Source organism: Leptonychotes weddellii, chromosome 6 (assembly GCF_054177405.1).
Source record: "Leptonychotes weddellii isolate Sample4059 chromosome 6, ASM5417740v2, whole genome shotgun sequence".
Lineage (NCBI taxonomy): Eukaryota > Metazoa > Chordata > Mammalia > Carnivora > Phocidae > Leptonychotes > Leptonychotes weddellii.
The window spans coordinates 70131424-70146348 of NC_138374.1; the positions used below are offsets into that span (position 1 = coordinate 70131424).

At 42.7% G+C, this 14925-nt stretch overlaps 1 protein-coding gene across 4 annotated transcripts in view; it reads left to right on the forward strand.

Annotated features, from left to right (window-relative positions):
* The first annotated feature begins 201 nt into the window (after positions 1–201).
* The window catches only part of RNLS (renalase, FAD dependent amine oxidase), a 262142-nt gene continuing 247418 nt past the window's right edge, over positions 202–14925 (forward strand). For 2 of the 4 annotated variants that reach the window (XM_081824373.1, XM_081824374.1), the window contains exons 1-3: positions 202–885; positions 1533–1675; positions 7479–7637. In XM_081824373.1, the coding sequence (XP_081680499.1) occupies positions 788–885; positions 1533–1675; positions 7479–7637 (400 nt within the window). In that variant the 5' untranslated portion in view covers positions 202–787. The remainder of the gene's footprint in view (positions 886–1532; positions 1676–7478; positions 7638–14925) is intronic. The other 2 variants (XM_081824371.1, XM_081824370.1) reach the window with 2 other exon arrangements.

The window sequence follows — 14925 nt, forward strand, 5'->3', positions numbered from 1 at the left end:
GAGGGGGGTGGTGGGCGGGGAGCGGGAGGAGCCCTGCTTGGGGTTAGGGAGGATTGAGGAGCCCTGGGTAGGAGGAGGAGGGCAGGAGGAGAGGGAGCTCGGATGAAGTTCCGGGGGAGCAGGAGGAGCCCTGGGCAGGAGGAGTGGGGGTGGGGGGGCGGGGAGCGGGAGGAGCCCCGCGCCGGGTCAGGGAGGAGGAGGGGGAGGAGCGCCCCCCTCCCCCCCCAGGGCCGCTCCGCGCTGGCGAAGAGCTCTGGCAGTTTGTCCAGCTTGGGCCTCCTGCCACCACCGCTGGTCAGCGGGCTTTGATCTTGGCCTGGCCATGCCTTCACTGCCTTCTGCGCATCGGGAGGATCCCAAAGTGCCCTTTGACCAGGACGAAGATCTAGTTTACAGACTCCTCTTTTTCTCAGGAAACCCGATTGCAAGAGTGATTCATTCTGACATTTCTTGGCATTATTTCGTTTTATGTTATCCATGCACCCATTCCTTTTGTTTAAATGTGTGAATCCAGAGGCCAGGCACAGCGCTGAACACTGCTGCACTCTTCATGTGTCCTCTTTAAAAATACGTCACAGTGACCAAATTGTCTCTGTGAACTACTTCCTGGCAGTGGTAGAGGACAAAGCCCAAAACTAAACCAGAAAAGCACAACAAAGTCCTTTTTTAAAAAATACAGCCGTAATCCATTTGGCCTAACCTGAGGTGAATAATTGAGGCGTGAATTGCAGAAGGTTTCATTCTGATGCACTAAGATGTTTCTTGTGAATGAATCCAAGGGGGAAGAATGACTACAGCCAGGAGTCCCTACAATCCACAGAGCACAGTTGACTTGGGTGCCCAGTACATCACCTGCACACCTCATTATGCCAAACAACACCAAAGGTGAGTTAGTTGAAAGGGGCGGAATCATTCTTCGTGACTGTAGGATGTAAAAAGGTAGAAATCATCCAGTTTTAACAGGATGACACTTTGCTTCTTGTAATATAGTGAAGATATAAATAATATCATTGTTGATGAGTAAGAGGTAGCGAATCCTACTGCCTGGTGTGGTTCTGAAGATCACATGAGATGCTACATCCTGAGGGCTTAATTTAAATATGAATTACTGTGTTGTGTTGAGGAAGAGGACAACTAGTCAATCTTCACCAAATTCAAAATGGGGGGACTGCATACCTTTCTATCTTCACTGACCTTTAATTTTGAGAGATACAAGAAAATACGCCTTCAGCTAATGTCAGCAGAAGATTATGGATTCTCAAAAGGTTTCTGTTCTTCACCTTAATTATGGTTTATTAATTTTTTTGAAGTACGCTCTAGGCCCCACCTGGGGCTTGAACTCAGGACCCCGAGATCAAGAGTCGCATGCTCTACTGAATTATGTTTTATTAACACGAAACATACATTGAGTTGATCATATGAAGATTTCTAGTTATTTAGAATGATAATCTCTAAGAATTCTTGGAAGAGAATACAGTGTTTTTAAGCTAACTGCGGTATATAATTATATCATATATATTGATTTATTTCAGTTTTTATGATGACCTGTTAGCTCTTGGCATTTTGAAGCCTCTGACCTCTCCTATTGAAGGGATGGTGATGAAAGAAGGAGACTGTAACTTTGTGGCACCTCAAGGAGTTTCTTCAATTATTAAGCATTACTTGAAAGAATCAGGTGGGGATAGGATTTTCTCTGCTTTCTTTTAAAATTGGCACTTAAAGATAAAAGTTGTATACATAATTAAATATTAATACTATAAAGAAAGTTATAAAATAGATGTTCTCTTCACCACTCAGTAGCTAATTTTCTTTTCCTAAAGTAATCCCTAATAATAGTTTTCAGTATATGCTTCTAGAAAAAAGTTTGTGGGTCTATTGATTTACACGACTGCCTCTATTTATTTATTCATGTATGTGTATATTTATTCTTTTTAAGTATACAAATGGGATTATTTTTCATAAACTGACACCTTGTTTGATCTGTTTATAATAAATCAGTCCTCCCCTCTCCATTTTCTATCTGTCTACCTCCTATTCGTTCTGTTTCTCTTGAGAAGCCTAATACATCATCATAGACTGAGTCAAATCTTAGGTCTATTTTCATAACAACAAATTCAGTATGCTTCGTTCTTTTCAGTGCCTGTTCAGTATTACGTTATTTATAAATAAACATACATTGTATATGTAAGCATTAGCTTTCTGGAAAATATTTAGGTTGTTGGTGGGGGTAAGGGATTGTTTTGGTTTTAGCTAATACCAATATGGCTGCACTATCTAATCCTGACACGCTTCTGTAAGCATATCTGTAGGACCAATTTCTAACAGGACAGTAGCTGTGTCAAATGCTATTGTGAATTTTTAATTAAACTAGGTGGTGCCATCTATTCCTCTTAAAGAATATCTCATCAACAGTGAATGAGGAGGCGCCTGGGTGGCTCAGTCAGTTAAGCATCAGACTCTTGGTTTTGGCTCAGGTCATGATCTCAGGGTGGTGAGATGGAGCCCCAAGTTGGGCTCTGAGCTCAGTGGGGAGTCTGCTTCTCCCTCTCCCTCCGCCCCTCCCACTTGTGTTCTTTCTCTCTCTCTCTCTAAAATAAATAAATAAATCTTTAAAAAATTTTTTTTTAAAAAACAGTATCTCTTTCTATACATGTTGATATTATGGAAATTTTTAATTTTTGCCAGTGTGATAGGTTCAAGCTGGTGTCTTTTTGTGTTTTGATTTGTATTTACATAATTATGAGTGAGTTTATGCATCTTTATGTTTTTAGCGAGCTCTTTCCATCTTTTTTCTGTGAATTTCTTATTTATAACCTTTGCCCATTTTCTATTAGGATTTTCATTTCTTCTTTATATGTTTCTGAATGTTTTGAAAATGACCTTTTTTAAAAAGATGATAAATGATATTGGATGATAAATGATTTATTTTTTTATTTTTTAAATTTTTTGAAATTATTTTTTAAAGATTTTATTTTTGTGTGAGAGAGAGAGAGAAAAAGCACGCACAAGGCGGGTTGAGGGGTAGAGGGAGAAACAGACTCTCCCCTGAGCAGGGAGCCTGATGCAGAACTCGATCCCAGGACCCTGGGATTATGACCTGAGCCGAAGGCAGACGCTTAACCAACTGAGCCACCCAGGCACCCAACAATTTGTTTTTTTTAAACAGAAGTAAGTTTCTTGATGAATCATAATTAAGTAAATTGCCCAATTCCAGATCACTGACGAAAGGTGCTAAGAAGTTTTGTTTCAAAAGCTATTTGTAGAATAATTACCGTTTTGATTTTCTTCATCAACTTTTGCCAATTGAGAACTCCAAGAATCCCTGATAGCAGGCAAGGGAGACATCAGTGAGATTGAATATACATACAGCATGGGAACATAGTAGATGTCACTCTGGTTAGACCATTTCTCCATCTAGAATTCAGTCTACAATGGTGTATTACTCAGGATATTCCAGAGAAACAGAGCCAAAAGGAGGTAGATATAATAGGATACATGTGTGTTTGTGTGTATATATATATGTGTGTGTGTGTGTGTGTGTGTGTATATATATAAAATAGGATATATTCATATATATATGATTTATTATAAAGAATTGGCTCATGTGATTATGGAAGTTGGCAAATGTCAAGATCTGCAGGATGAACTGGCAAGTTGGAGACAAAGGAAGAGAAGATTCTTGAATTCAAATCTGAATACAAGTGGAAAAAAACCCCAAAAAACCCTTGTCCCAGTTTGAAGCCTGTTAGTCAAGAAGAATTCTTCACTCTTGGGGTGGGGGATCAGTCTTTTTGTTTTATTCAAGCCAATGACTGGATAAGAGCCATCTACATTAGGTAGGGAGGGTAATCTGCCTTAGTCTACCAATTTAAATGTTACTGTCATCCAAAATCACACTCAAAGGCAGACCCAGAATAATGTTTGGCCAAATATCTGGACACTCCATGACCCAGTCAAACTAATTTTTTAAAATTAACCATTACAGAATGTGATACCTTTGGATATTTTGTAGAATGTCACCAATCAGCTTCATAGATTGCCTCCATATAACATTTAAAAATCTCATTTCCTTCATGATTTGACCCAGTTTGGATGTGCATGTTTACTGAAATCCTCAAGTATTTACTAACTGTATTATATGTCTATCCATCCATGCTTGCACACATCCATTCAGTAAACACTTACTGAGTACTTGCTATATGCCAGACACTGTTTTAGATGCTAAGGATACAAGAACCAAAGTCCTTGCCCTCTTACATAGCTGATGTTCTGGCAGATGGACAGTCCTTGAATACAGAGTACCTACATCCTTCTTTTGGGAGGTGTTTGGGAGGAGATATGTTTTATCTTCCAATTTTGCTTTACAAGCTCTTGGGAAAAGAGGTCATATTTAATTATTTGTGGCTCACATAAAATTTAACAGTACCCCTGTACGTAGCAGGTAGGTATCATGATATATAGATTTCTGTATCTAATTCTATATATATATGTATATGTAACATATGTATATTGGAGTTGTTAAATATATTTAATATAGTTATATATATTAGTTGACTATCAGTTTTAATTTAACCAATTCTTAGTAAAAACCTGTTTATATTTTCAATTTGTACAGCCTCTTGAGACAATGATTTTATAGATTTTTTATCACTATGTAAAATATTATTTACTTCAAAAAGTAATTTTTAAAAAAGATTACATACTACTGGTAGAAAGTTTGGAAGATACAGAAAGATAGCAAGAAAAACGTCACTATAGACATCAACAATAAGTCCATTTTGTGACCTACTTTCTGCTTTTTTAAAAAATGAATTTTTATATAATTGAGTTCAAGGTCTATATAATTTGAGTCTATATAAATGATTTCTTTCTTTATTTTAATATTATTTTTGTAATACTTCAAGAGTCTTTTCCCCTCTTTACCCAGATCTGTTCTTATAGAATTTATAGACCTTATCTGTACTATTTTAAATTTTACAGTTGTATCCTTTTAAACATCCTTTAAACTTCTGTAAAGCTTTCTCTCCACTGAATGGTCCACAAAGGTGTTTTAGTGTTTCCACAACATTAGTGAGAGAGTTTCTGGAATCAGAATGACCTGGACTGAAATTAATGTTCTGCCACTCCTTCCTAGCTATGTAATAATAGGAAAGTTTAAAAATCTATACCCTGGTTCTTTCATTGGAAAAATGAGAGTAATAACAGTACCCACCGCAAAGTGTTACCGTGAGGACTAAGGGATATAATGCATTCATTGTCAACCCAAGCAAATAATAGGCTAGGTACAGAGCAACCTCTTGATAAACGTTGGTTTAAAAAATAATCTCCTCGAATGAAGTTGACCTTTGCTTAAGAACCCAAATTGTGAAGTCATTCCAAAAATACTCTACAGTTTGGAATCGATAAAGCTTACAACCCTGCAGTCTGTTGGACGAACCAGTAGTTGTTTAGATAGAACCCGCCTTCCAGGGAAATTATCTGTGTGGGATATGTCTAATCATGTATGCTTTAGAATGCGTTCAAATCTCTAAAGCCAGTATTTAACTGGAACGACTTCCCAGAACAGCGGCCTGAGCCGCAGGGATGCTGATCCAGTAGGTCTGGCTTAGGTCTCGGAATGTGCATTTCTAACAGGTTCCGAGGTACTGCTGGTATTGCTTCTCTGGGGTCCACGTTTAAGAGAACCGTTGACATACACCTTGCAGAATATTTTGGGACCATTGGGTTACATGTCCAAGACATTTGGCTGGGTATGGAGAATTTCTAGGTCAGTAGACTTCAGTTCCCTGAAACACACACACCTGCTCACCATGACCGATAACCATGCAGAGCTCTTTCCCAAGGGAACATTATGTGAAAACACAACAGAATAAAAGGTGTAAAATAACTGGACTTACTAGAGGTCCAGATCAGGGCCAGGACCAGAATGAGGCGAGTAAGTTGACCGGGTCAGGGCAAGACATTCTAAATAATAGAACCAGGTGAGGGGAAACTGTTCAGGCTGGAGTGGAGACAGTGGGTAGGAGTTGAAAGCTCCAGTTATCTGCATCTTCCCCGAGCAGGGGCCTTCGGGAAAGCCTCAGGCAGGTCGGAGGCTGTTTACTAGCCCTTGCTCTCATCTATGAACAGAATGATGCTAGTTGGCCTCAAAGAGATGGACCCCTGGGCCTAGTTTGCACCTTGTTCCTTCTAATATATTTGCCTTTGATTTAAAAAATGTGAATGTTTACAGTGTTGTCGCAGGATTATTCCAGGGACAGTGATGGTGTCTGAGGTCTGGAGACATGACATGGAAGAAGTGGGTTTTTTGGGTAGATAAGACATACCTGAAACATGCAGATATTTTGAATCAATGTTAGAATGATGGTGGAGGGACCTCATAGGTGAGGAGGATCACACTGAGCTGGAGGACCCACAGGAAGGAAGCTTCAGGGCCCAGGGTGGACATAGGCCAGATTTTGAGTGGCTAGGATCGTGAGGTGTCCCCGGTAATGATGAACAGGATCTTCCAACGTGCTTTTTTGTCTTCTTCTTTATTATTTCTTGCTTTTCTGTTCCTGAGGCTGCATAAAAGTAGATTTGTTTTTAAATTAGGTTTTCTGAAAATTGAAATGTGTGGTAAGTGCTTGGTCCCAAGGAGACTTAAGTGATCCAGTTATGTTTTCTTATCTTTTGGTTTATGGTTCCTAAATCATTCTCTTCAACAGGTACTTATTAAACCCTAGTATGTGCCGAGTACTCTACTGTATATGCGATATGGTATTCACAGAAACAAAACAGGCATAGTTCCTTCCCTGTGGGCTCACAGATTAATAGGGAAGAAAATATTAATCAAATAACTACTCAAGTAATTACTAAAATATTTTGGTGATAAAGAAGAAAAATGCAATGAGGACATTCTCGATTGTATTTCTTCTAATTCCAGTTCTTCTTAATAAAGGTAATTGATCCACCAACGAGGGCTTGGATTTCTTTCACAGACTCCTTTTTCAGGTTTAAGAGGGAATCTTAATTTCTTTAACAGGTAATATGGCTCTTCTCACTCTTTCTAGAATTGTTAACAACTTCACTAAAGTGTATTCCTGCTCTACAAAGGTCATGAGCTTTAGATTCAGGTGGATATAGTTTTACATCATGGAGTGACATTTCTGAATTTGTTTCCTTGTTTGTGAAATTAATCATACAATGTATATCAAGTACTTATTATAGTCTTGGCATATAGTAGCTGCTCAATGAAAGACAGCTGGGATTCCTAGTATTGATTGTAGCAACAGGGTTTTGTACCCCGGGGCAGGCATCGATCCCGAGGTCCAGGGTGCCAGAAGGAGAGGAATTCCTACAGAATGAGAAAGGGAACCCCTAGAAGAGAGACTTCACTGTTTAATTCGCCTGAATGGATTCAGTGTGTGACTCTTCTGTTTCTCCTCGTTCATATTGGAAATCCTGATTAGGTGAACATGACTTTGCTTTTGGAACAGGTGCTGATGTCTACTTCAGACACTGTGTGACCCAGATCAACCTGCGAAATGACAAGTGGGAAGTCTCCAAGGAAACAGGTCCCCCCGAGCTGTTTGACATTGTTGTCCTCACAATGCCAGTTCCTCAGATTCTGCAGCTTCAAGGTGACGTCGCAAACTGTGAGTCCCGGCCTGCACCATCCACCTCAGAGAGCAGGGTTCCTCTCGTGGGGGGTTCACTGTGAGTCCTGGCCTGCGCCGTCCACCTCAGAGAGCGGGGTTCCTCTCGTGGGGGGTTCACTGTGAGTCCCGGCCTGCGCCGTCCACCTCAGAGAGCGGGGTTCCTCTTGTGGGGGGTTCACTGTGAGTCCCGGCCTGCGCCGTCCACCTCAGAGAGCGGGGTTCCTCTCGTGGAGTGTGAATTCAGTATAACTCTCTTAGCATACGGTATATTGTGGATTCTATTGATTTGCATGTTTTAAAAACTGATACTATGGCCTTGTTCGTGATATTAGTCTATGTCAAACTGAAACCCATGGAATTTGTTTTAACCAGTAAAAACTTGAACATTTTTCTTACTGCCCTTGCCTTTAAGAAATAAATGTTTTTGATGGACATGCAGTTGCTTGGCCTAAGAGAAGAGCAGTCTCTTGGTAGACATTCTGGAGATAAGAAGATTTTTATGATACAAGAATTAATTACATCGGGCACATGGGTGGCTCAGTCGGTTAAGCGTCTGCCTTCGGCTCAGGTCATGACCTCAGAGTCCTGGGATCGAGTCCCACATTGGGCGCCCTGCTCAGCGGAAATCCTCCCTCTGCCCCTCCCCCTGCTTATGCTCTCTCTCTCTCTCTCTCTCTCTCATTCACTCACTCTCTCAAATAAATAAAATCTTAAAAAGAAAAGTGAAGAATTGATTACATCAACCCCTGGCAAACCTCATCTTGGATTGCTCTTGAGTGTGAATTTCATATTCTTGCCTGGGCTTGGGACTTGTTGGAGCACCTTTTACCTGGCTTCTTCCCCTCCTTTTTAAATTTTATTCTTATTTTTATTTTTTTTTAGATTTTATTTACTTATTTGAGAGGGGGAGAGAGAGAGAAAGAGAAAGTGAGTGGGAGGGAGAGGGAGAGACAATCTGAAGTAGACTCCACGCTGAGTGCAAAGCCTGACGCGGGGCTTGATCTCATGACCTTGAGATCATGACCTGATTCGAAACCAAGAGTCGGGCACTCAAATGACCGGACCACCCAGGTGCCCCCTCTCCCTCCTTCTTTTTTTTTTTTACAAACAACTTTGAGATATAATTCACAGACCATACAATTCATCTATTTAAAGTGTACATTTCCATGGTATTGGGTATACTTACCTATATATGCGATCATCACCACAGTCAACTTAGGAACATTTTCATCACCTTGAAAAGAAACCCCATATCCTAAAGCATTCGACTCCATCCCTCTATCTCTATCTGTATCTCCGTCCTGGCTCTAAGCAAACAGTAATCTACTTTGTGTCTTGATAGATTTCCCTATTTCCTGGATTCTTAAGAAAAGCTGTTCTGTGGCTCTGCCTCCCTGACTTTTCCCTGTCTTCCATCATGTCTGGCTGAGCCTGACACAGCAAAGTCATTGACTTCTAAAAAATACTCAGCTTGCCTTGAAGATTTCCTTTTGCTCCCTTCCTTGAGCTCTTGCTTTGGAGAGATCATATATTCCTTTACTGTTTTCAGGTCATTGCCTCAGTGTTTGTTGGACTAATCTGCTTCCAGCCAAATTTTTCTGAAATGTATTTTTCATCAGCTCATTTGTTAGTTCTGTTACATTCTGTTGTCTTCCTTATTTTGTCTGCATCGGTCCCTCTCTGATTATTACCCATATTTCCACGGCGCTATTTCTGTCGACTTCATGAAGAATAGTGTTGTCAGAAAAGGCCAGACATTTCAGTAAAAGTATGTTGCTAGTGATCATAACGATTGGATGCTACTGATCATTAATATAATAATATTTTTATTAACATGGAAAGATTCCACAATATTTTTTTTTTTAAAGATTTTATCTATTTATTTGAGGGAGAGAGAATGAGAGACAGAGAGCATGAGAGGGAGGAGGGTCAGAGGGAGAAGCAGACTCCCTGCCGAGCAGGGAGCCCGATGCGGGACTCGATCCCGGGACTCCAGGATCATGACCTGAGCTGAAGGCAGTCGCTTAACCAACTGAGCCACCCAGGCGCCCCCACAATATTTTTAAATTAGAAAAGGTGTGTAGATGCATCTGTGTTTCTTTTCCATCTACCAAAAATAGTTTGACAGAAACATATTGTTATTGCTTGAAGATGATTTTCATTTTCTTCCTTATAATTTTTTGCATAGTCATAACTTTAAAAATAAGGAGAATTTACTTTGACTATAAAAAATGATACTGTTGACACCATTTAAAAAAAATATCTGAAAAGGAAATAGAACTTTTCTCCTTTTCCTTTTTATTGGAGGTGTATGGTGGGATATGTAGGCTCTTTATGATGAAAACATTTACAAGGGACACCTGGGTGGCTCAGTCAGTTAAGCATCTGCCTTTGGCTCAGGTCATGGTCCCAGGGTCCTGGGATCGAGCCCCACATTGGGCCTCTGCTCAGCGGGGTGTCTCCTTCCCCTCTCCCCCACCCCTCCCCTCACTCATGCTCTCTCTCTCAAATAAATAAATAAAATCTTAAAAAAAATAAAACATTTACAAATTATTGACTTGGTACGCTTTACTGAGGGTAAGGGTCTTTGGGTTCAAATCAGAATTGGACCCCATGCAAATAAGTCTGTGTTTAGTTCACTGTTATGAAGGAAGCCACCCTGGCCATAAAGGGTTAAAACAAAATGTCCAACAATAACCCTTTACCACCTATGGGTCTAAAACAAAGGGATTATTTATTTATTTATTTATTTGAGTGGGGGAGAGAGAGTGCAAGCGGAGGGGCAGAGGGAGAGGGAGAGGATCTCAAGCAGACTCCCCACTCAGCCCAGAGCCCGATGGGCTGAGATCATGATCTGAGCCGAAATCAAGAGTCAGACACTCAACCAACTGAGCCACCCAGGCACCCCTAAAACAAAGGGATTAAAAACATCTGCTTTCTCTTTAAATTATAAATCTCAACACTGAGCTCAGTATGAGGATTGTTAATGTCTTCTGTCTGTGTTTTCCGGAGAGACTTGGATACGTGCTTGTTTGATTATTACGGGGTTACATCATAGGTCCCTTGAGGAAGACCTCCATCTACAAAGCCACGTGCTGCCACCTCGTGGACACTCTGTGTATTGCAGTTCTCAGAATTTTTAAACTAGAGCGGACTCTGAAGATGAGGCAATACCGAATATACATAAAACTGTGACTATAATTCACAAAACCCCACAGTGTCACAGGGAAATAAACTTAGGCCCACGATAACTGACTAACCTACCCAGAAGTGTATAGCTAGTCAGTGACAGGCCTTGCCTTCCTACAAACTGTGAGCAGCCCCGAGCCTTTGCTTTCTTTGCATTTCCTTCTCACTCCGTCCTGCTTTTAAATCATGTCTGCGCTCTTGGATCAGTACAAATACCATCTCTTTTTTTTTTTTTTTTAAGATTTTATTTATTTATTCATGAGAGACAGAGAGAGAGAGGGGCAGAGGGAGAAGCAGGCTCCCAAGGAGCAGAGAGCCCGATGCGGGGCTCAAACCCAGGACCCTGGGATCATGACCTGAGCCGAAGGCAGACGCCCAACCATCTGAGCCACCCAGGCGCCCACAAATACCATCTCTTATGTGAAAGACTTCCCTGTTGATTACACGTGGTCTGGATTTTCCCCTACCCACTGCTTATTTTGCTTTTTACAGAAGACACGGAACTACTTTTTTTTTTTTTTTGATAATTACTTATTTATTACATTATTCCAGGTGGGACCCATTGTAGACAACCTCTTATAATTCATGATTCGCCTCCTGGTTCTATAACTGTGCGCTCTCTATGCATTAATATCACAGGATTATCTCCCTTAATCCTCACAACGATCCTAAGACATTATTATTATGATTATTTCCATTCTTGGTAGTGATGCTCGGATGTGAACCTGTTGGTGAGACTCCAGAGCGCATACTCTTAACTGCTTACACCCAGTTCTCCAGCACATACTTCACCTTAGACCGCCTGTTGCTAATGATTTCCTGTAGGGATGAGTTCGCATAGTGTCCTGCGCACTCCCCATCTCCGTGTTTTCTGAACTTGCCTGATGAAGATCGCTAATTAAAAAAAATTAAGGGGTGCTTCTGAGAAGATTTTGATTCCTAGGGTTTGGGTAGGGCCCAGGACTCTGCACCTGTAATCAGCACCCCTCCTGTATACGTCTGGGATTCTTATTTAACACTCATCGGAGTTCATTGTGACTCCTGTTTTTCAGTGTCTTCTCCACGGAGCCATGAAAACCCACGAGGAAAGCGGCCCCGTGGGCCACTCTGTCCCCACCCAGCATCAAGTACCATGTGACACACAGATGCACACACCACTTGCTGAAGGAACAGCATCTGTTTTATTCCCCAACTTGATTATAAGCTTCTTGTGGTCAGATGACCTGGGAGTCCACTGGTTCTGGCTTGGTTCCCCGTTTGGGTGCTGGGATAAAAGGGTGAAGCTTGGGTAGACCAGGGAAGACTGGAAGGGACCTCGGGGCTCATTGCTTCTTCCACCCTGACTTTGGAGACGAGGAATTTCAGATGTGATCTGCCTTCTGCAAGATCACACAATTTCGTGGGGACCACACAGGAGAAAGTGTGGCTGAGGAAAAGGAGGCACCTTTCAGATATCCTTATTGTCTTGATTTCATGTTTCCTACACATTTATTATTCATTTATTTATTTTTAAATATTTATTTATTTTAGAGAGAGAGAGTGGGGGGGGAGGGGCAGAGGGAGAAGGAGAGAGAGAATCCTCAACAGACTCCCCACTGAGCGCAGAGCCTGACACGGGGCTTGATCCCAGGACCCTGAGATCGTGACCTCAGCTGAAACCAAGAGTCAGGTGCTTAACCAACTGAGCCGCCCAGGTGCTCCTGTTTTCACTTTTTTAGAGAGAGAGAAAGAAAGAGAACGTGCACTTGCAAGGGGGGGGCGGGTGGGAGGGGCAGAAGGAGAGAGAGAATCCAAAGTAGGCCTCGTGCTCAGCACAGAGCCCCCGAGGGGCTCGATCCCAAGACAGCGAGATCATGACCTGAGCCAAAACCAAGAGTCAGACAGTTAACCAGTTGAGCCACCCAGGCTCCCCCATGTTTCCTACACATTTAAATAGAACTCCTCATTGGGCTGTAATGGGGCATCGGGGTCTGAATCCACACACGGGGCTGCCCACAGCAGAGGCAGTGGGAAGACTGTGGGGTGAACAGTGTAGAATAAAGTGGGTGGGACGTGGTGAGCGACTCTCAGGCTTGAGAAGCACAGAAGGTTCGCTGCGTGCACCATGCTGCCTCCCACACGCCTAGATGGAAGGAACGTGTACGTTAAAGGTCTCCCGATGGATGTGTTTCCTTAATGGTTTGGTATGCTACCTCCCATCCTTAACACCAGAATGGCCATTTATTTTTTTGAGATAGAAAGGAACGAATGAACGAACCAGGTCAGGTACTGGCACCTCGGGGAGCACCCCTCCTCCTCCCCCTTGTATGCTGAGGAGCGTTCCCTCCTACTCCCACCAGATGACTGCCCAGAGGTGGGAACCGTGTTCATCTGAGCAGAAACATGGTCAGATAGCCCCGGGGGGGAAACGTGCGAGTCCTCCCCTGCCTTGACCCCACGAAACACTGCTAATTTCAGACCGGAGCCCTCAAGCTGCCTAATGTTACAAGAGGTGAATGAATGAAAGCAAACGGTCTACACGGAGCCCATCAGAGCGGTCCCTAAGAGGAAGCCGAGGGAGAGGCAGGGACAGTCGTAGAGTTAGTCTCCATCCTTCAGGAATCCGGGTCTACTCCAGGCTCCTGGAATGAACCATACATTCTTCGTGCATTTGCTCCTAAAGCTCCCCTTGCCTGGAATACTGGAACACGTGCTCTGGTCTCCATCCTTCGGGAGCCAGCCCTGGGCCCGTGAGTTCCCGGGCTTCTCTGACAGCTCTGTTCTTCAGGGGAAGCGTCTCAGGACTTCTCCAGCACTGTGTCTTTATACTCATTTAGCTCTTGGCATCGGCTCTCCTGCAGAGGACAGTTAAGAGCACTGATGGAGGGAGCCAGAATTTATAACCGAGCTGTGCCACTCACAGTCTGAGTGATTTGGGGCAAACTACTTAACCTCCCTGAGCTCTTGTATACAAAATGAGGATAACAAACATGATCTACATGTGGGATCATAGTGAAGACTCAGTGAGACCTTGTCAGGACACTGAACCCATAGTAAGCACATTGCTGTTATTAATACTCTTGGTGACTTTTTAATGTCTGTGACTTCTTTACCACTAGGGAAAAGGCCTGGGTGTCTGTTTAAGGAGTGGAATGCTTGGTGTTGGAGATTAAGGCAGCCAGACAAATCCCGTGTATCAGTAAGGGTATTGGAAACCCAGTGGGCATCATTACTTGGCCCTTGCGCAAAACAACGGCATCTTTGTATCCAGAACACTGTGTGGTCAACGCGTAAGAATCTACAACACTAGAGTGCAAAGGGATGTCTTTTTCTTTGTTTCTCTAAGTTTACAAATTACCCTCTCCACCTTCCTGACAGAAAACCCTCCCTCGTCATCATTAGGGCTTCTTCTCTTCCCTTTGGGGTCATGTGGGAATTCCAGGCTTCAGTAGTGCCAGGAAACTGGGGAGGCATGGTGCTGAGTGCATAAGATTGCCAGCATTATTGGTGCTCCTCTCCCATGTAGGCTTGGGCCCAGCCTGATCCTCTGACATCAGGCAGCCTGGAAGGACTCAGGGATGCCTCATGGGACAGCCCTGCACTGACCCGGAGGCCCTGCAGGCCCAGAGGCATGCTCCTCGCACGTTCTGCAGCAAGTTGCCCCCCGGGCAGGGCACGCTAGTGGGAGCCAGGTCTCTACCTGGACAGGAACCACCCCCCCAAACCCCTGCCCCTTAGACATTTGATGTCCAGCCCCTACCTGTCCATTTTCAGGGATCCACCACCTTGATCCACCTTACAATCCTGCAAGAGAAAGATATTTTACTTCCTTCTGGACTGCGTGTGGGGTGAGGGTGGGGGTCATCCCAACCTTTAGAAACACACCACTGAGCATCTCTTCCCTAGATTGGAGGGTGGGGAAGGGAGAGTTGGTTTTCCCTAAATAACTCATCTTGGTAAAGTCTTTAATTTCTGGTTGCTATATGATAGCAAAGATATAATAAAGCTACGGAAGATCTCAAGAAGGCAAATTGTAATAACTGAAGATCCCATGTATATATGAATATAGGCTAAAAGAAATGAAAACTTCTTTATGGAGAAATGTAGGGCTCCACAG